At 37.3% G+C, this 22,819-nt stretch overlaps 2 protein-coding genes across 3 annotated transcripts in view; one reads left to right on the forward strand and one right to left on the reverse strand.

The window, feature by feature from the left end:
* The first annotated feature begins 1,838 nt into the window (after positions 1–1,838).
* Positions 1,839–3,101, forward strand: GPR151 (G protein-coupled receptor 151). Its single transcript, XM_006874518.1, has one exon. It carries the CDS (start codon positions 1,839–1,841, stop codon positions 3,099–3,101), a length of 1,263 nt encoding a protein of 420 aa, XP_006874580.1.
* Positions 3,102–6,161: 3,060 nt separating this feature from the next.
* TCERG1 (transcription elongation regulator 1) overlaps positions 6,162–22,819 on the reverse strand; it is an 80,495-nt gene continuing 63,837 nt past the window's right edge. For both annotated transcript variants that reach the window (XM_006874508.1, XM_006874507.1), the window contains 7 exons: positions 18,581–18,731; positions 14,162–14,326; positions 13,741–13,923; positions 11,257–11,436; positions 10,294–10,377; positions 8,360–8,460; positions 6,162–7,221 (listed from right to left, as the gene is read on the reverse strand). In XM_006874508.1, the coding sequence (XP_006874570.1) occupies positions 7,020–7,221; positions 8,360–8,460; positions 10,294–10,377; positions 11,257–11,436; positions 13,741–13,923; positions 14,162–14,326; positions 18,581–18,731 (1,066 nt within the window). In that variant the 3' untranslated portion in view covers positions 6,162–7,019. The remainder of the gene's footprint in view (positions 7,222–8,359; positions 8,461–10,293; positions 10,378–11,256; positions 11,437–13,740; positions 13,924–14,161; positions 14,327–18,580; positions 18,732–22,819) is intronic.

The raw sequence follows: 22,819 nt of genomic DNA on the forward strand, positions 1-22,819 counted from the left end.
CAAACAGAAGACAAATTAGATGACTGGGACCTTCTAAAAGTTAGACACGTAAGTGCATTAAAAGATTTCACCAAAAGGTGCAAAGTAAGAGCCCAGATTGGGAAAAAATATTTGGCAATGACATACCAGACAAAGAATCACACTCCAAAATTTATAGAACACGTCAACGCCTCAACAAATAGACAAATAATCCAATTAAAAAGTGGGCAGATGGTATGAACGGACAATTCACAAAAGAAGATATTCAGACAGCCAACAAACATATGAAGAAATGTTCACAATCATTAGCCATTGTTGGTGGTGGTTGTTAAATGCCATCGAGTCAGTTCCAACTCATAGTGACTCTGTATATGCCTTCCAAGAAGTGGCTGGTAAGTTTGAACTGCTGACCTTGTGGTTCAAAGCGACTTTTTGGTCCAGTGCTTTAGCCCACAGTGCCACCCCAGGACTCCTTTAAAATCTCTTAAATGTCTTCCACAGAAGCAGATTTTTCTTTGATTTCCCTTGTGTTAGTAAATCCTTTAGGAATTATTCTCCCTAAAAAGCTTAATCTTCACAATCACATGTTGAAGTCTTTAGCATATATTAAGCGCCTTTGAGTCATAGCAACCCTGTATATTCCAAGGAACAGCTGGTGGGTTTGAACCACTGACTTTTTGCTAGCAATCCAGGCTGATTCCACAGCACCACACCAGGACTGTTCTAATTCAGAGCTCTAAAATTACTTTTAAGAAAGTCACAATGTTGTTAAGTGTCATCAAGTCGGTTCTGACTCACAGAGACTCCAGTGCATCATTCTACAGTGCCACACTAGGACTCTAGGTTAAATGTTGTTTTCAAGTGCTGCTGAGTCGGTTCTGAAGCATAGCAACCCTGTATAGAGGTTCCGAGAACTTGCTGGTGAGCCTGAACTGCCAACCTTGCAGTTCAAACCAACTTTGCATTCCAGTGCACTAACCCACAGCGCCAAACCAGAACTCCAGGCTAAATGTTAAGTGCCATCGAGTTGGTTCTGACCCATAGCGTCCCTGTAGGGTTTCCAAGGAGTGGCTGATGAGCTAGAACTGCTGACCTTGTGGTTCAAACCAACCTTGCAGTCCAGCGCATTAAGCCACAATGCCACACCAGGTCTCCAGAATTAGATTTTTTATGACTTCTTTCCAGCTCATTTTCTTGTCGTGTTTGGTCTCGGCCAGCTTTTGATAGGGAAGAGTGGAGTTATGGTTTGAGAAAGCTCATCATTGCATGGAGCAGGAATGAGAGAAAAGAGCATTGATTTAAGCGTTTCTCAAAGTGTGGGGTCTCCTGACAAGAGGCATCAACATCCCCTGGGAACTTATTAGAAATGCAAATTCTCAGCCATCCAGGTGGTTCCTTTGAAGTTTAAAGGACTTGGTGGCTGTGATGTAGTGTTTGCTGGAGTAGAGATCCCCTTCAGGATTTTACAAACAACTGATTGAAAGTAATTCCCCTTTACTGGCTTCTAGTGACCCTCCAAGTACATATCCCATTTACAAGTCTGTTCTCTCATTTATCATTTATGGGCATATATTATCTACATTACTCCACAGGGCTGACAATTTGGTATTAGACTTGCTAATGAGCCACAACCAGGGGCTCATGCTGTCTTTCAGTGCAGTCACAGGTACACTGCCTGCAGCAGTGGGGAGCTTAGCATTCCCACTTCTTCCACTTTGTGCTCTCAGGAAATAAAGAAGGGGAGGGTCCAGTGGTGTCATTTGACACTGACTTGACGACAGAGTACTTATTCTGTCTACAAAAGACAAGCCCAAATAAGACGCTAACTTTTGTAAAGAGGAGCTGGATGGGGAAAGGTGATGCTGACAGCTCCTTTTGCAGACTCCAACTCCAGCACCATGAATGTGTCCTTTGCTCACCTCCACTTTGCAGGAGGCTACCTGCCATCTGACTCCAAGGACTGGAGGACAATAGTCCCAGCTCTCTTGGTGGCTGTCTGCCTGGTGGGCTTCGTGGGGAACCTGTGTGTGATTGGCATCCTCCTTCACGGTGCTTGGAAAGGAAAGTCATCCATGATCCACTCTCTGATTCTGAATCTCAGTCTGGCTGATCTCTCTCTTCTGCTGTTTGCTGCACCAGCCCGTGCTATAGCATATTCCAAAGGTGTTTGGGATCTAGGCTGGTTTGTCTGCAAATCCTCCGACTGGTTCATCCACGCGTGCATGGCAGCCAAGAGTCTGACCATCATTGTAGTGGCCAAAGTATGCTTCATGTATGCAAGTAACCCAGCCAAGACAGTAAGTATCCATAACTGCACCATCTGGTCCATACTGGCAGCCATCTGGGCTGTGGCTAGCCTGTTACCCCTGCCAGAATGGTTTTTCAGCACCACCAGGCATCACGCAGGTGTGGACATGTGTATCATGGAAGTACCAGCTGTGGCTGAAGAGTTCATGTCTATGTTTGGTAAGCTCTATCCTCTTCTGGTATTTTTCCTTCCATTACTCGTTGCCAGCTTTTATTTCTGGAAAGCTTATGGCCGATGTCAGAAACGGGGAACTAAAACTCATAATCTTAGAAATCAGATCCGTTCAAAGCAACTCACAGTGATGCTGCTGAGCATTGCAGTCACTTCTACTATTCTATGGCTCCCGGAATGGATAGCTTGGCTGTGGGTATGGCATATGAAGGCTGGAGGTCCAACCCCACCACAAGGGTTCATAGCCTTGTCTCAAGTCCTAATGTTTTCCATCTCTTCAGCAAATCCCCTTATTTTCCTAGTGGTGTCAGAGGAGTTCAAGGAAGGCCTGAAAGGCTTATGGAAATGGATAAGTCTTTCAAAAAAGGTTCCAACTGCCTCAGAACCACAGGAAACACCAGCTGGTAACTCAGAGGTTCTTCCTGACAATGCGCCATCTCCAGAGTCCCCAATCTCCATACCAGAGAATGAGAAACCCGGCTCTCTCCTCTCCAGCAAAGAGAAAACTGAAAAGGCAGCAATGCCCGTGCTTCCTGACGTGGAACAGTTTTGGCATGAGAGGGACATGGCTCCTACAGCACAAGATAATGACCCTATTCCCTGGGAACATGAAGATCAAGAGACAGGGCACTGTGATAAATAAATTAAGACAGCAAAACAAATGATGATTGTCTTAACGCGTACTACTGCTTTATCAATATTGCTGACTTTGCCATATAAACTACAGCAGTTATTGTTAGAAACAAAAATGCTTCACATCCTGCATTTTCCAAATGTGTAATTTGGTAAGTAGAACATTATGTTAGGATTAATTGTTTAGGAATTATCATCTGGCTGTTTTAAGAACTCATTTTTATTGCTGTATATGTGGAAATATTTGTCACTAGTTCACAATGGCTATCTTTTTAAATGGGGTTTCTTTAGGACCAATACACTGTGTTGGCTAGTTTATCAACCCATTTATCTGAGATCATAACCTCTTTTTCTAGCAGCTTCCTCCTGACTTACTGGCCTAAGTAAACCTATCTAATGTTATTTCAGCAAAGCTTAAAATCTGCTTCCACTCCAGAGATTTTTCCAACATATCGATGTATGTATTTTAATAAGTTACCTACACCTAGTAAGTGGTAATTTACTTAATGAAAATTCATGTAAGATTTGACATAATACTGGCTACAAAACAAACTTTATCTTATTCTAGTTCTGGGCTATTTTCAAACCATGGCTATTTTTGGTTGGGTTTAAATAAATCCACTCTTCCTTATGCAAAAGTATGTTTTGTTGATCTTTTTAAGTCACCTCAATGAGTCTCCAGTTTGAAGATTTTTCTGATAGTCTCCTATTCTGATATGGAGAAACAACTTAAAATAAAAAACCTAACTTCCCAACTATTATTCCAATATGCAGTTCTTATTCTTCCACAAGCTGAAACTTGTTCTTCCCAGTATTTCCTTTCTTTCCAGATGAAACTGTACATTATGGTTTATGATAAAGGTTTTACTGATTAAAGGAAATCCTCCAATACAGAAATAAGCAGATGGTGATCTTTATTGTTAAGACTGTATCAAAGTTATCCCTAACAATGAACCTGAACTCTGATCCACTTTTGGAATTCCTCAGGCACTTTATAAATTTTGCATACCCAAAAAACATATGGTAAAAAACTGAGTTAGCAGCTAAGAATCAATTTTTAGCAAGACAAAGTACACCTAATAAAATATGATTATGAGACATTTCTTCCCTTACTAAAAAAATGTTAAGTTAAGGACATTTATCCATAATCCCTTGTTACTTTATATTGGACCTCTGGGTAGGGAATGCTTTTTAGAGCACACAATGGAGAGTTTGATCCATTATATTAAAAATAAGCTGGTTTTTTTTAAATGCTCAGTCTATGGATTTTATAAATATAGCTGACTTGTCTACCATAATAAAAGTAGGGCTTTCTACTTGGTTCACTACAAATTCTGAGGCTCACAAGATGAAATACGGTACACAATTTAACAAAGTATCCAAGAGATTGTTTCGTGATGAGATACTTCTACATGGGATTAACCTTAAAGTTGTCTGTGATCAAACATTTGAATTAAAAGATATTTATGTTCGTTATGTATAATAAACGTAGAATGTACTCTGCCAGTCTTTGACATCAACTTGTAAACAAATAAAAACAGTGGTTTTACTTCTGATGATTTATGGAGGCTTACTGCCGTCTTTGTCTTAAATTATCATTTCAAAATCATTATCTGGCACAATGGGGAGCTCTGCTAGCTGACACAAGTCTCAGAGTAGCTGAATCATGTATATCAAAGAGTCTGCTAACAAGCACCAAATCAAGATGCAGATACTAGAATCTGATATAAAGTCCTCAGGAGGAGGAGCTGCATTTCTACCATGCACAAATAATGACACCCAACTATTGGAAAGAAAAAGGTAAGAAATTCAAAGAGTTATTTACTAAAGCCATTTTTTTTTTCTTCACAATATGAGAAACAGTAAGGAATTCACAGTAACAAAATAAGCCTTCTAAGAAATTTTATCTTTGTAGGAAAGTCAAATGTCCCTAAACAGTTATATCTCTCTTTCAGCAAATACTCCAGTTTCACTATTAATACAATTTAAAAACCACTCAGTGGATTTGTAGAAATTAACTTAGGGGTAAAAAAAAATATATCGACATAGTACCTTATCAATTTTACAGGTTTAGCCTGAAAATTAATCTCGTGTCTCTACATGCCAGGATAATGCACTGAGCTGTACGGTAGGCTGGAACCAAAAGGTCAGCAATTCAAACTCACCAGCCATTCCTGGGAAACCGTTTATAGGGTCACTGTGAGTCAGAATCACATCGACGGTACTTAACAACAAGATGAGTTCAGGGAATGCACTTTCTCTGTAGGATAAGTAGTGGACTGCGAACCACAAGGTCAGTAGTTGAAGTTCAGCAGATCCTCTGTGGGAGAAAGATGAGGCTTTTGGCTCCTGCAAAGATTTGCGGCCTCAGAAACCTTATAGAGTCATGATTCATCAGACGGGACGGCAATTAACAAAGCTTGCATGATCTCTATAGCACTTCACGGTGATGGTTGTATGCTGTTGAGTCGGTTCTGACATATTGAGCCTGTACAGGGTTTCTGAGGCTGTAAATATTTATAGGTGCAAAAAGCCTCATCTTTCTCCTGTGGAGCAGCTGGTAGATCTAAACTACTGACCTTGCAGTTAGCAGCCCATTAATTCAATAACTACCAGTTTATTACCAAGTAACATAGATGTGCAAGTGTGTATCTATATATTTAACAAATACAGATTTGCTGGCATTCATTCCCAGCAAATTGTCAGTAGGTATGATATAACAGGAAAAATACATTATTCAATTACCATATTTTTATTAAACATTTTATTTATGTGGCACTCTAAAATCGTATGTATTATTAGTTTGCTAATAAATGACAAAACCAAGAAAGCCAAAATAAAAGAAGTCTCAATATATTGCTGAGAGACTGAGCACCAAATGGTCTTTACAAATTCTTTCCCTTTTCCTCAACAAATAACTTATTATTGTATTGAAGCCTTTAAAACTACAAATATTCAAACTTTAAAGTCAACTTCCTTTGTGCCAAACTCCATTTGCTACTTCTTTCAGGAGTAGGTTTCAAATAAGTATTTACAAAGTACTTCACAATAAGAATATACCACCCACATATATAAAAAGAGTTGGTTTATTATAGTTCAAATACATAAACTGAACATTCAAACATCTTAAATTTAAACTTTAGGAACAAAAGTTTAACATTCAAACCAGAGTATAGTTTACAGGGAACCAGAAGGGCAATTTATTGTCTAATCCAGAATATTGATAAATGGTGAATAAAATGTGTTTAACCAGCAGTCCTATTCTGGCCAACCTGTTAATGACTGTGGTTCAATACTGGAGAAGAAATTACTAAACACATTCTTCTCTCAGGCTAAACAACAAGATTTGGCCTATAATTCAGAGGGAGTAATCGAAGCACATTAGTGAATAAACAAAACAAAACAGTTCTTTAGAGACAAAGGTAAAAGTATGTTCATTATATAATCATCTTAGCCTCTGGAAGAATTCAATTTTCAGTGTTTTCCCTTTTACCCGCTTTAAAAAAAAATAAAAAATAAAATAAAAACAAACCCCAACTAAGGTTTTCTTGGAGTCTGGTATTTGTATCCTTCAAGTTCAAATCACATAGGCTTTTACATCTTGCCTGTGTAACACTGCTAGGAAGAACATCACCAAAAGTCACTGACTTCCACACCTCATAAAAGGATGATTTTTAGCTTCAAGAGTTTAGATTTACTAGGACAGCCTATTATTTGAGTATGTATGTCAGTCATGCCACACAAAGAAAAGCATAAATATTTCCAAAGTGTTCTCTGTTCAGACACTGCTCTCAAATGCTTCTCCTTCTGTTCGCCAGATGGTTTTTGCAATAGGTTGTTGACTAATGTACATATATGTCAAAGTCTGAAAACTGGTTCATGCAAGAGTTCTAAATTAACAGATACCCCTGTGGAAGAGTATTCAGAATCATTTTGTTGATCGTCTTGTGGGCTCTGAAGCTGTGGGAGGTGGGGGTGGACCCCGGCGATCCAGGTCATCGACATACGCCACTATCAGTTTACGCCTCTCCTCTGGCACACAGTCCAGCACCAGATACCGCTTGTCGTTCTGCAAAATTTTTTCTACATCTTTCAGGTGCTGATCAGATTCTTGAATTAGCTTTTTAGATCTGAAATAAGAGAAAGAAGTCCAAGAATTACTGGCTGCTGTTCACAGGTCTTTCAGAAATGAGCTGGAAATGTCCATCTAGTTCCTAATTGTGTTTCCATTTTTAAGAAAAATTTCACTGCAGTGGTCACCTTTGTAAGTCGCCTCAGCAAAGACTCCAAGGAGTGAAAGGGCCTCAGAAGCTGAATTACCCTCCCACCCCTACTGGTGGTCCCTCCAGATCAGGGCTGAGGGTGGGTGGGTAAATCTTGCCCGTGCTGTACCTGTTCTGTGGATGAACAGAGGACTTCAGTCTGCAGGGCTGCCAATCCCAGCATCTTTCACAAGCTTTCACTTTCACATCTTTCACTAAATTAACTATAAAAATGTAGAAAGAAGTCTTACTTCACATCTAATTTAAAAGCCCAAGCTGATGCAAAACATTAAGGATCCTGACCAAAAAATCCAAATGACGAAATACCTAAAAACCACACCCTCAGCACTATCTATCCTCCCGTGCATACCCATCATTAAGATGCTGCCAATTTTTCTTTTAAAGAAAGAAAAGCTGTAGCATGAGACAAAAAATGGTTTCCTGCATACTGACTGGTAAGTAATGTAAAATTGCTTTCCTGAAGATAAATTATTGGAGATAGGAAACTACTAGATATGCTCCCGAGAAATTTTAAGGTTTATTTTTAAATTAAAAACTTTATTTGAAAATATCCAGCAAACTGATATCCTCTGAGAAAAATCTTTGGTTGAGCTTATATAAATGATTTCAAGCTTTAGAATGGTTCAACCACACTGAATAATCAGAGGAGGCAAAGATAACTAATGGTGAAGGAATTTAAAAGTCTCTTCATGAAATTACAAATCTTATATAGTTGAGGGTACTCCTAAAAAAGCAGTGAAGTAAAACCAAAAGTATGTTAAAAAAATTAGATGAGTGGGTAACACAAAATGAGAATTGACATCTGGGCCCTTTCTTTAAAAAGAAAAAAGAAAAAGATAGATAGATATGGGGTGTACTTGGCTTCTTCTTATGCCTAAAAATTAATAATGTCAACATGTGTGTGAATGCAAAGTAGGTTTTGGCCATTAGAGTAAGGACTAGTAAAGACCATGACTGCCAATATAAAACATTTCATTGCACACACCTGTATGTTATAAATTTGGTCTCTTTCAAAAGCGTCCTGAAGTCAGCTTTGGCGGTGATGTATTTGTCTCTGATATACTCTTCAAATTCCCTCTGTTTTTTCTGCAAAGACAGTAAGATTAGGGAAGAGCCACCAATTCCAAAATTAACATTAACTATCTATTACACCAGTAGCTTCTTATATAAAAAATGCTAAAGAAAGAAGTTACAATGCATATTTTTAAGGCAGTAAGAAAGCAAAGAGGAACCACATAATGTATGAGTGTTGTTGTTTGTCAAGTTGATTCCAGCTCATAGTAACTCTTCAGGACAGGTACACCTGCTGCATGAGGTGTCCATGGCTGCAAATCATTATGGAAGCGGATTGCCACATTTTCCGCCCACTGAGCAGATGGTGGGTTTGAACAGCTAACCTTCTGGTTAGCAGTTAAGAATTTTAATCACTGTGCTACCAACTCTCTTTAACAAGAAAATAATATCATGTATGGCTACTATTGTTAAGTACCATGAACTGGTTCCAACACATAGCAAGCATGTATATAGGGTTTCCAAGGAGCAGTTAGTTGGGTTTGAACCACATAATGTAGGACCTCCATATAATGTAGTAACATTGACGAAAACTTGATAGCTTGGTAAATGCTACACTGTGCTGAAAATCTTAAGAGGATCATCTTTAATCTTCAAAACAACCTCAAGAAGTAAACATTTGTAAAAATAATGCAGAGTTAATTGCTCATTTCCTTAAAACACTGTTGTTAGATACCATCTAAGCTATTTTTGACTCCTGGTAACTCCACAAGACAGTACAGCTGCCCCATAGGGTTTTCTAGGTTGTAATCTTTATGGAAGCACATCACCAGTTCTTTCTCCCATGGAGCCAGTGTGTAGGTTTGAACCACTAACTTTCTGGTTAGCAGCCAAATACATTAGAGTTGAATCATCAGGACTCCTTAAAGATACCAATGTAGTGTGATTTATAAATGTAGCAACTATAACACTTTAAACTTACTAAGTCACACAGATCATTTCTGCTTAGTAAGTGAATGAACTATAAACTATTTAGACTAAAACAGATACTATCAATACTCAGAAAAGTTAGAAACCGAGACTTGGGTCTCTCAGCTCTCAAGTCGACCACTCTTTCCCAGCCATGCATGTATTTGTCTAAAATGTAACTTACAAGGATGGGAGGGAGAATAACATTTATCTACGGGTTTTGGGACTTCAGATCTAGAGACATTAACCATGAAAAAATTATGGGAAGAACAAATAAGAGGCCAATGGATGAAAAAGAATATAGTAAACAGCACTTTCCTTGGCATGATTGCACTATTCATATCCTAGGTGAGTCTGTTTCTAATGCCACAATCTCTGGAACATACAAAGCAACGCCTCACATTATGGTTTCTGCGAGTGTGGCCCTTTGACAATCTGGTACGTACCAGTTGTTGGCCTAAGTAGACCTGTCTAGTGGAATCTGACAATACAACATACAAAATCTATGCTGTAGGCTGCCAGACTCAACTCCAACTCAGGGCCCATGTGGACAGAGTAAAACTGCTCCACAGGATTTTCAGGGCTGTGCCCTTTCCGGAAGCAGTTTGCCTAAAGTCATTCTGAGGCACCTCTGGGTACCCTTCTGCTAGTAATTGAGTACTTAGTTGTTTATGCCACCCAGGGACCTATAACGTCACTAAAACGCTAAGAACCCAAGCCATAAGCTTAGTCTCAAGGATTAAATTTTTCCAACTTTTTATTGTGCTCTTTTTTATATGTATCATGCAAGAAAAAAAGATGAACTTAGAATCAAGACATTTCTCATACAATTAAAAAGTAATTCACTTAAATACATCAACTTCATTTTGAAGATAATAGGCGGCTAAGCACTCAATTTTTATAAACTTACAGTAAATCTCAGACACAAAATCCTCTTACCCTGTCACTGGAGGAGAACTTAATGCACCGAGGATCTTCCTTAATAATTTTTTTTACTTCTTTCCACGTGGATGTCAAAGTAATCTTTGAAAAGACAGTGAATAAAAGACATAAATACAACTCACTTTTATTCAGTGGGTCAAACTAAAGCACATATGGTACATAATATTACACATTGTCCTACTGTCTCCTGTAATGCCCAAACGTAGCTGGACTAGTTAGGGACAGGGAAGTAGTTTTAATGCAATTTCACAAGTTATTTTCAAGGCCATACTTTCAAAGTGGCCTAAGACAATCTCCTGCAAGCCCTACATTTACATGGGCAAACATCATAATATCTGAAGAAACCATCACCAAAAAGAAAGTATATAAATAGGCACAAAACCTGAATAACAAAGTGTACAAACTGCCAAACAATTGGGCCATAGCATCAAATTGACAAATGAGCAAAAGAAATCTAAATTAATCCTCAAGAGGGGAAACACTGATCACACACAAGAGGGCATTCTGATTTACTATAAAAGATATGAATTTTAAAAACTGCAAAAATAAGCAATTTCTTAAATAGATAAAAATGGCAGCAACATATTTAAAAAACAAAAAAGTGACATAAAACCCATGAATCCCGCTAATAGACCTAAGACCCAAAAAAACCAACCAAACTCACCGTTGTTCTATCAATTCCAACTCCTACCAACCCTATCAGACAGAGGAGAACTGCCCCATAAGGCTCCCAAGGCTGTCAATCTATGGAAGCAGACTGCCACACATCTTTTTCCTGTGGAGCAGCTGGGAGATTTGAACCACCAACTTTCAGTTAGCAGTTGGGTGCTTTACCCACTGCACTACCCAGATGCCGTGACCTAAATCTAAAGACCATGACACTACAAATCGTATTATTGGGCTAATTTTTAGAATTATTAATGAAGACTTGTTTATATTAAAATATAGAAAAACTCTTACTGCAGAAGTTTCATCCAGAAGTTGCCTAAAGTGCTCCCTCTTCTTTTTGGTGAGTGCCTCAATGTGTTCATTAAAAAGCTTCTCTTTCTCTTCTCTTTCTAATAAGGACCCAGACTCCCAGCGGTGATCTTTTCGGAGAGTCCTCCGAGTATCCGACCACGACACATCTGAAGAACGTACCTAAAATAAGACAATTCTATATATTACCTTTTCAAGAGAGACTTATCTTTTCATTATTTTAATAATAAAACCTCATTTATTTGTTTTGTTGTCGTGAAGTGTCACAGAACCAGTTTGGATACGTAATGACTACTTTATAGGGTTTCCAAGGCTGTAAATCTTTGCGGGAGAAGTTTCAACTATCTCTCAACAAGCGGCTGGCTGGTGGACTCGAACTGCTGACCTTGTGGTTTGCAGCTGAAAGCTTATCCTACAAAGCCATACATGCTTCCATTTACTTGGTTTTGTTGTTGTTGTTATTAAGTCCCATCGAGTTAATTCCAACCAATAGTGACCCTATATAGGGTTTCCAAGGAGCAGCTGGTGACTGTGAACCACCGACCTTGCAGTTCAAACATCTTTGCTGTCTGATGCATTAGCTCCCAGCACCACACCAGGACTCCTTTATTTGGTTTAGGAATGCTGTATTTAATTTTTTAAATCAGAGTTACCAATGACCTAGTAGAGAAGCATCAAGTGACCCCACCTTAATTCAGAAGACACTAAAAGCCTGCTTCTGTGAAACTAAAATTTTGTCTACTAGAGCTATCAAATATGGGTTCAGAGGTGGGGAAGAATGAAGTTATAGTCTCAAAGTATTTTAATAGCACTTTATTGTTGTTTTTAAGTGCCACTGAGTTGGTTTCGACCCACAGTAACCCGGTAGTGGGTTTCTGAGGAACAGTTGGTGAGCTTGAACCGCGAACCTCGCAGTTCAAACTGACTTTGCAGCCCAGCGCATTACCCGCAGCGCCACACCAGGACTTACGTACTCTATTTAATATCTCACCAACTGCTAGGAGAAATGGCTAGGAATAAGAGGAAATAGCTACGAGAGATTGAAATGACAGTAAGAAAGAAGAAAAATATAAAAACATTTATTGTGTTTATGCAAATAATGCACCCCTTCTACATTAGTGTAAAAACACAGTATTCAACAAACAATTATCAAATATTTAAAATGTGTCAGGTAAAACATTTCTGGCACTGGAAATACAAAATCAGTAAGATTCTATCCCTTCCTTTCAAAAAGCTCATTTTTTACAGTTAAGATAGGTATGTAAGCAAATAATTGCAATAGCATGCAACAAATGCTACAGTGGGTGCATGGTTAAGTACAGAGGTAATACAAGAACAATGAAATCAATTATGTTTTTATGCACTGTGGTGGGAACAGTTTAAAGCATTCATTCTAAGCAGAGAAGGTGTCATGTAGACTGGTAAAACGGTTCTATACAAAGCTAGACAGAACTTAGAGAGCAGGTGAAGACCCCACAAGTGATAAGGTAAGAAGGAATGGATTCTTATTATGCTAAGGGAATCTGGATTTGACTTATAGACAATTGCTTAACATAGGGAATTACTCCACTCCCTGCTAGTAACCACAAGAGTTAACCAGATAGTATTCCAGCCCCCCATCTCACCCCCAAGTATTTCTGCAATTGCCATGAGAATAAACTGCATTAAAGAGAATACTGAGGCAGGGAGAGAAATCAGTAAACTACTGCAGCTGTCCAGAGTGTGGGCTAGAAAATAGAACAGAAATCAGCAGACGCAAGGGAAAAAATGAGAAGTTAAGAGAAGTAACACGAAAAGAAACAATACAGAGGAAAGATGGCCACGCAGTAAAGGGAGAAGCAACAAGTAGTACAACAGCGCTATCCTGGGGGCATTCAGTGTAGGGGCAAAAAAACCCTACCTACCTCAACAACCCTGAGGGGTAAAGCAGAAGGATTTCTCAAGAAAGTTGCAGGGTATCTCCTGGGGTCAGTACACCTCTAGTACTACATCTCATACCATCTATATGTACAATAATTGATCACCACAATGATGACTCTAAATCATCAAGAAAAAGGTTACATTATGTTCAGTACACTGTGTTTATTACTATGGCAGGTAAGTGTTTACTAGTTTGAGATGACTTCCATGAAGAACAATAAACAATAAGGTTTGGACACTTACAAAATTATGTAAAACATGTAACTTCTGAATATGCTATAAAACTAGGGTTTTCTGCTACTATCAAGTATTCACTTTATGTTGTTGTTGTTAAGTACCGTGGAGTCGGTTCCAACTCATAGTGACCCTGCACAGGGTTTCCGAGGTGGCAAATCTTTACAGGAGCAGAGACATCCTCATCTTTCTCCCATGGAACAGCTGGTAGTTTCAATACTGCCTTATAAATAACTAATACAAATTATAGCTCTTAGAGTAAACTTGGGAAATTCTAATATTTAGAAGGAAAAGTAAAAGGTTAATATTTACCATGTCAGACAGAAGAGCCTTAAAATTCTGTATAGCTTCTTCTCTTTTGTGTTGCTCTCTTTCTCGATCTATTTCTTTCGTTTGTTCTGAACGAGCTTTTTGAACCTCCCTTTCTCGTTCTCGGAGGCTTGCCTCAATGCGGGCTTGCCTTTCAAGCTCTTTTTCTTTCTCTGAGTCTAAATTCTATAAAAGTAAAATTACATTATTATCCTTCTTACCAACAACATCAAATATATTTTCAAAGAATTATCTTGCTGAACAAATTTCAAATCTTGTGTTTTCCAAGAATCTACCCACACTGTACATCATCTCCAAATTAACTGCCAGAGATAACACAAATACCAAAAAGAAAAACTTCAAACATAATCAAGGATTTTGTTATTTAGACATAATAGCACTAAGAGTAAATACAAATGGTTACCTTGGCTATTTTTTCAATGTACTGTTTGAAAAGGTCTTCTCTCATGGATGAACTATCCACTGCTTTGTAACGTGGATCGCTTTCTACTTTGTCTTTTACTTTGCTCCACCGAGACTGACTGTCCAAATGATGGTTTGATAACAGTTCAAAGAAGTCAGATTTAATCTATATTTTCAAACAGGTGATAGGATAGGAGGGAAATAATATGCCATGAGAAATTCCTCAAATCAAAATGTTTACAAGTAGGAAAAACACACACACAAAAAAAACACTTTACTTATCTTAAAGATGAGAATTACAGCTATTTAATGCACTTATTTAGAATGGAATCAGTTTTAGCAAATGAGACTTACTCTTTTGTTAAGAATATAAAAATAGGCCAAGCATCCATGTTCTCATTAAAAATTTTCCAAATTTAAGATCAATACACTGATCATAAAATATCTTAATATAAAGATGGTAATAATGAATTATTTTAAAAGGTGAAGAATAAAATTTTTGTTTGTTAAAATTAAACATGGGTTTAGAACTAGCTGAGTGTCATTTACTGCGAACCTCAACATACATTGTCAAATGTCTAAAATAAAAACAAAGCAAAAAGTTGTATTTTAGGAAAATAAACCATAATGTACTTCGCATTTAAGAAAATATCACATTCACAGTAATAATTAATCATTACTTTTAAAACTGCTTAAATTTTTCTAAAGTCTTTAATCATTAGAAATATATGCTTTTACTGTTATAAAACTCAGAATTACCAAGTACTGAAGTACCATGCATGCCCTTTAGTATCAAAATATTCAACTACCTAAAACCTCTTTCACAAACTGTGTTCTTTTTAAAATAGAAGGGGTAAAAATGAGGCACTTAAGTGTTATGGACTTCCATGGAAACTTACATTTTTTAAAATTTAATCTCCTTTACTCTATGTGCTACTCCTATCAGAGAAGATATCCATTGTTGCCAGTCACTCAACTAAGGATTCTGATCCTGTCAGAAATATTGCCCCCACATAAATGATGCTGTTTCCCATCTGACCCAGGTAATGAGAAATTAGGAATGGTATCAGAATTCAAAAATTAATTATCTTTCCTTCTGCTCATTCCAGCCCTATCACTTCCCCCCAACACCACCAGCCTGTCTCATATCAGAATAAAAAAGGAGATTTGTGTTCTTTCTGGACAATACCTGTAATATTATAAGAAAAGTTTTAGCACTTGACAGAAAAATAGCTATCAATGTTGTATTTCTCCACTACTAAGCTTTGGCTCCCGACTGAATTAATGAGAAGCATTCATATAAGCCCAGTATTTCTGTTCAACAGATTGAGTTTGTAAATAACATGAATACCCCAAATCCTCGATGTACTGAATAATAAGAATGGAAAATTTACAAAACTTATGTTAACTGAAACATGCAAGTAACAGGAAGCTTTATAAGCCATAGCATTAAAGAGTATCAAAAAGTTTTTTTAAAAGGTGTGATATATACACAAAGCACGTTTCATATAAAATTAAACTCTACCTTCCCTTCACTGTGGCTAATACCATGTGAACCTTTAAATGACTCACTGGGGCTGCTATCTGTATGATAAGAATTATTTGACAACTGCATAAAGGTAAAAATAAAGGTCATTTACCATTATCTATAAGGAGTTCTGGTAGCATAGTGTTTACAAATCAGGCTGCTAATCTCAAGATCGGCAGTTCAAAACTACGAGCCGTTCTGTGGGAGAAAGATGAGGCTTTCTGCTCCCGTAAAGATTTGCAGCCTCGGAAACCCTGTGCAGAGTCACTATGAGTTGGAACCGACTCCACAGTACTTTACAACAACAACAATTATCTGTAATTGAGTGTCTTAGGAATTTTCTTTCTCCAAAAAAAATAATTTATCAGGAAATTTAAAAAAAATAAGGACAACAAAGCCAAACTGATAACAGGAGTTAAGTATATTATATATTATATACAATTTCAAATATTATTTCAAAAGGTAAATTATTTAAACGGAAATTAATTCATATTGATAATTATATTTTACAAATAAAACTTTCAGGGCCACATGTTTGGAAATAAAATAGGTCTAGTAAAAAACAAAACTGTTATAGGTATTTTTTTTGAAACTACATGAAAATGGTCATACTCTTTAGCTTAAGAAAAAAAAAGTTAAACAAAAACAGATGTCACTAGAAATCAACGCCTTTCATTGGTTTTTGACTTGAGACAGTAATTAAACCTATACTATATAGTTATTGATTCAACTACCTCAATGCTGCAAATATCAGAAGATTAAAAGACTCAAGGGAAAAACTCCAAAGTACCAGGTTAATATTACCAATAATGATCTTCCAACTATGTAACATATTTAAAATGTGGCTTATTTAAAGTACTATAAATAACAAAGGTCAGAGAAAAACATATAACACAAAAGGCATGAAGTTACTGATAAAATTAACCAAGTACCATAAGGAGCTCTGGTAGCGTAGTGGTTACGAATCGGGCTGCGAACCTTAAGGTCAGCGGTTTGAAACTACCAGCTGCTCCGCGGGAGAAAGATGAGGCTTTCTACTCCCGTAAAGATTTACACCCTCGGAAACCCTATACCGGGTCGCTATGGGTCGGAACCGACTCGACGGCACTTAACAACAACAACAACCATTCAGAAAGTGAATATAGTTTACTAAATTTAAATCCTTACTTTAAAAAAATTGTTTTTATAGCTTAGCTAGTAATTGATTTTAAATTCTTTAAATTGGCTGAGAAAACTTCACTTTGGCAATTTCAAGTCTTTTAAAAAATTTTAGTAGTGATACAAAGACAGACCTACAGGAAATCAACATTTTAAATGAAAAATAAAACTGTCTAGATAAGGTTTGTTTTGATATGTCTATTCAATTTTTCTTTTTTAGTTAACACATCCTGGACAAAATTCTCACTATTGCACACAGAATAAAACTGAATACATGTAAAGTACCGGAACTGGGGGAGGCTAGTCACCGCACACAGAGAGACCAATTCTTTCCTTACTAGGGAATCCCATGGTACTGTGTGTCAGGGAATGACATGCCATATAGCACAAAACTGTAAAGCTTTCCAATTTCGTTATAAAACAGAATACATAAAATGGTTTTTAAAAAAAAACAGAACATTAGTTTCAAATGCAGTTGTGCTTTGTCTACAAGGAATCCGATCATATTAAGCGATTATTATTTTATGGCTTTCTGTAATCAAGGTTTATTACTACTTAATCTCAAAAGTAGTAATTATTCTATTTCAATGTATTAAAGCTTACACAAAACCCAATTTTGCACATTTCCTTTGAAAAGCACAATTTGTCAAAAATCTATGTTCATAATGAAATAATTCTGGAAAAATTTACTTTGAAGCATAATAAAACAGATAACCAAGTAAACTCATGTATTTTCAATAAAAGCAATTTTACCTAACTCAGTTATTATTTAAAAGAACAAGTTTCTTTCAAACAAGAGTGTATTACTTTCTATCCATTGTTTCTTAATAGAATGTTTAATATGTTAACTTTCTGGAGTAAGAGGCAGTTTTAAATGTCAAGAATGATGAGGCTCCAGGGGTTCTTCTCCATTCACAAAGCATCCAGGGCACTAAGGAGAGCCGCTGCATGTTCTGATGGTTCACGCACCACTGGTGCCATCTCTCTCCCTATCAGTCTGCCTTCCCAGTGGTGAGCTCTTCCCCATGCTTGACACTGCCATTAAATGACATTTGGAATCCATTAATCTTTAATAGCTGACCTTTAATTCTGATAAGCAATAATTTATATGTAAGATATGTTTACTGAAAGATTAGAAAGTCACTAAAATGCAATCTTCAGAGAAGTTCTTTGAAATTTAAATGTTACCACCATCTATCAAACATCTTGAAATCTTATTGCGACCACTGAGCAGACAGGACTAACCACCCAGGGTTTGCCAGGCACCTTTTAAAAATGAAATTTAAAGCAAGCTATACAGTTAAGTGAAGCTACTAAAATAATATGAGCAGTAATAAAAGTGATAGGAATATATATATATACCAGGAATCCTGGTGTGGTGCTGTGGGTTCATGTACTGGATTGCAAAGTTGGTTTGAACCACCAGGTTAGAGGTTCAAGCTCACCAGCTGCTCCTCAGAAACCCTATATAGGGTTACTATGAGCCAACTCAACAGCATTTTAACAACAATTTAACAACTATATATATATATATTTACACACACACACACACATACATACAAACGCACATATTATTGGATCACTGCAAAATTTAATCTAAAAAAGCCAAACTTTTAGCAAATGTGAATCCTGGTACTTATGCCCATAAGTGAGGTCTGAAACATAGTACCTGGTTACCAATCCTTTCTCATTCATAAGTCCATCAATAACACCCCTGGAGCAAAGTCCACTTACCTTCTCACCTCTCGTCTTCGAATCTTCTTTCTCTTTCTTTCTTGCAGCTGCCACAAACTCATTAAACAAGGCCTCTCGATCTTTCATCTTTTCAATTGCTTTGAATCTTGAATCTTTAGCATGCTTGGCTGCAAATTCACTAAAAGTAGCTCTGTAACAAAATGGCCAAGTATACCAACTTTAAGTTACTGCTGCTTACAGAACGGCCTCATAGAAAATATCACTAGGTTCCAGCAGCTGCCTAAACAGTGATCACTACTACAAAGAGAGATCAAGACCCACATAAAATGAAGATGCTCTTACAGGTTTACATGTTATCAGCGTGGTGGTGGTGGTGGTAGTCATGATGGTCAGGGGAAATCAATCTTATTCCTTGCAGTCCCACTGTGTGAGCTCCTTAGATAGCAGGAGCCCCTAGAGGTTTCTCCTCTATGGATCTGACACACACCCTGGCCTTTTCCTTTCATTATTTCTATTTGTTTAGTCTTCCTCCCCCTTCTTCCTCTCTTTACCATCCCCTCTTCCCATTTATTCTTTCCTTTTCATCCCTCTTGATTTTTCTTTACTGCTCTCTAGTCTTTATTTTCTTCATCCTTCTCCCTAAATGTATTTACTACCTTTTCTTTCTTTTTATTTTCTCTCTCATATCCTCCCCCAGCCCCTTTCCCACTACAGGAACAAACAACAAAATAGAAGATTGGAGACAATACAAATACTACACATAGAAATTACAAGGATGACTACTTAAGATTTCAGAAATGAACAAAGTATTGAAAGGGCAAAGTAGTAGAAGTTAACAGAAGGTGGTATTAATGAGCTTCAAGACAAATCTCTCAATAGTAAAATGCTAGAAAAATAAGAATAAATAATAAGATCTGAAGAAAGCCTACGATTCATGTGAGCCACCACCATGAAGGGGAATAACTTATAATGATCAGGATTCTAGAATGGGGGTGGGGGGGAATTGTTGAAAAGTTATTGGAAGAAAACTTCCCTAATATCATGAAAGACAGAAGATAAGCATTCAAGCAGCAGAACAAACTCCTAGTAAGACTGTTGTTGTTAAGTACCAGAGAGTCAATTCTGACTGATACGGACCCTGTACAGGGTTTCCGAGGTACAGTTGGTGGGGTCTGAAATGTCGACCTTGTGGTTCACAGTCCAGTGCTGATCCACAGCACCACACCAGGAGTCCCCCAAACATGAATCCTATTTGCAGAGTCGTTATGACATCTGGTGTGGTTGTAGGATCAGAACAGGACTGAGGACCACAAGATCAACAGCTCAAACTCACCAGCCGCTCCTCAAAAATCCTATACAGGGACGCTATGTGTCAGAGAACTCACTCAACAGCGCTTAACAACAATACAAATCCAACTGTTAGCTTTAGAGAGACACTGAACGCAATCCCATTGTAACTAGAAAGCAACAAGGAAAAGGTGGTTTATCGCCACTCCTATTCAATACTGTTCTGGAAGACTCAGAGCTACAAGACAAGAAAGGGAAATTAAAGGCATCCAAATTGGCAAAGAAGTAAAGCTCTATCAGCAGATGACAAGATCCTATACTTAGAAAATCCTAAAGACTGGGCAAGAAAATTGTTGGAACTCATTCAAAGATTCAACAAAGTGGCAGAGTACAAGATCAATATATAAAAATCAGCCAAATTCCTTTATACTAATAAAGAGCAATCTGAACAGAAAACCAGGAAAACAATACCATTTACAATGGCCACCCCAAAGAAAAGAAAGAGATGCTCTGGTAAGCAAAACATTACTAAAGAAGAACAAAGTTGGAGGCCTCTCACTTCCTTATTTAAAAAAAACTACACAGCCATGGTGGTAACAGAATTCATCAATGGAACAGAATTGAGAACCCAGAAGCAACACCATCTACATGCAGTTAACTGATCTTTGAAAAGGGCCAAAACACATCTAGTGGGGAAGAGATAGTCTATTCACCAAATGATGCTGGCAAAACTGGAAATTCATTTTTCAGAAAAATGAAACAAGACCCATGTCTTACACCATACATAAAAACAAACTCAATGTGGATTAAAGACTAAAATGTAAAGCCTCGAACTATAAAGATCTTTAATGAAGAAAACAGAGATAAACTTAGGAACTCTCAAACATGGCATAAATACACTATCTAATATAACTATAAAAACCTAAACAGCAGAAAACAAAATAGACGACTGGAACATTAAAAAAAAAAAAAACAAAAAAAAAAACCAGACACTTAGGTACATAAAAAGATTTCACCAAGAGTAAAATGGGACCACACAGACTAAGAAAAAATATTTTGCAATGATATATCAGACAAGGGACTAATCTGTAAGATTTATAGAAAACTTCAACACCTCAGTAAGACAAATAACCCAATTATAAAATGGGCAGAAGACATAAACAGATACTTGTATCTGAGTGGGCTTGACTCGCCAACCAGCAGTTGAGCATTTAAACACTTGCGCCACTCAGAACTGGTATGAGAGAAGGGGAGACTTGCTCAAAAGATAGCAGTGACTATAAGCTGACTAATAGAGGTATGCCTAAAATTTCCACTAAAAAAAAAAAAAAAAAAATCACAGAAGAGGCACACACTAAATTTCATCAATATATCAGTTCAATATATTTCATCAATATAGCATTAATGCTGCACAGTAGGACATTATTGTGATTGAACTGAATAGTGTCCAAATTAATATTTTATAAGACATTTTCAATCAATTACTTGTATAGAATACATACTGGGATGAAAACAATGAGCATTCAGTGCCTAACACTTGGATTTACAGGAATAACAGTTACTGTTGTTAAGTACTGTCAAGTTGGTATCCTGTGTATGGCATTTCAGAGGAATGGCTGGTGGGATTGAATCACTGACACTGCAGTTAGCAAGCTCCACACCAGGACTCCATATATTTTATGTACTTAAGGAGCTCTTGTTGCCTAATGGTTACGAATCAGGCTGTAAAATTTAAGGTCAGCAGTTCAAAACTACCAGCTGTTCTGCGGCAGAAAGATGAGGCTTTCAGCTTCCAAAAAGATTCACAGCCTCAGAAACCCTGTAGAGGATCGCTATGAGATGGAACTGATTCCACTGCACATAACCACTACCAGTCTGTCGTACTATGGTGTCTTGTGTTGCAGTGATTCTGCAAGCTATACCACAGGTATTTTGAATGCCAGCAGGGTGGACAGGTTTCAGATGAACTTCCAGACAAAGACAGTCTAGCGAGAAAGAGAGATGGACTACTTCTGAATATTAAGTCACTGAAAACCTTATGAATAGCTGTGGAGCACTATCAGCACCAGATTATTGCATATTGAAACATGATGAAGAACACCAGAATATTGTCAGATATATTGCCAGAAGATAATCCCCTCAGGTAGGAGGGCAATCAAAATATGACCAGGGGAGAGCTAGCTCTTCAAGGTACAGTTGATAGTGATGAGAATGAAGTAAAGCCCTCAGGACCTTCATTTGCTGATGGGGCACAACTCAAAATGAAAAGCAACAGCTGTAAACATCCATTAATAATCAGAACATGGAATGTATGAAATATGAATCTTGGAAAATTGGAAATTATCAAAAATGAAATGGAACGCATAAACATCTGTATCTTAGGCATTAGTGAGCTTAAACGGACTGTTATTGGCTATTTTGAATCTGACAATCACATAGTTGTCTACGCCAGGAATGCCAAATTGAAGAGGAATAGTGTTGCTTCATCATCAAAAAGAACATACCAACGTTATGAAGTACAACGCTGTCTGTGATAGGATAACAATCATACAACTAACAAGGAAGACCAGTTACCAATTACCACAATTACTCCAATTTACCCACTAACCACTAAAGACAGTGATGATAAAATTACAGAATTCTACCAACTTCTTCAGTTTGAAATTGATCAAACATGCAAACAAGATGCACTGATATTTACTGACAAATGGAATGCAAAAGTTGGAAACACAGAATAAAATATGGTCTTGGTGATAGACACAATGCTAGACATCGCATGATAGAATTTTATAAGACCACTGCCTTATTCATTGCAAATACCTTTTTTAAACAACATAGAAGATGACTATACACAAGGACCTTACCAGATGGAATACACAGAAATCAAACTGACTACATCTGTGGAAAGAGATGGTGCAAAGGATCCATATCATCAGCCAAAAAAATGTCAGGGGCAGACTGTGGAACAGACCATTAATTGCTGATATGCAA

The sequence above is a fragment of the Chrysochloris asiatica genome, unplaced genomic scaffold (genome assembly GCF_000296735.1).
Source record: "Chrysochloris asiatica unplaced genomic scaffold, ChrAsi1.0 scaffold00280, whole genome shotgun sequence".
In the NCBI taxonomy this organism is placed as follows: Eukaryota; Metazoa; Chordata; class Mammalia; order Afrosoricida; family Chrysochloridae; genus Chrysochloris; species Chrysochloris asiatica.

What these genes read in the sequence shown, in the direction of transcription:
- GPR151 (XM_006874518.1), top strand. Translation starts at nt 1,839, where the DNA reads ATGCTGACAGCTCCTTTTGCAGACTCCAACTCCAGCACCATGAATGTG.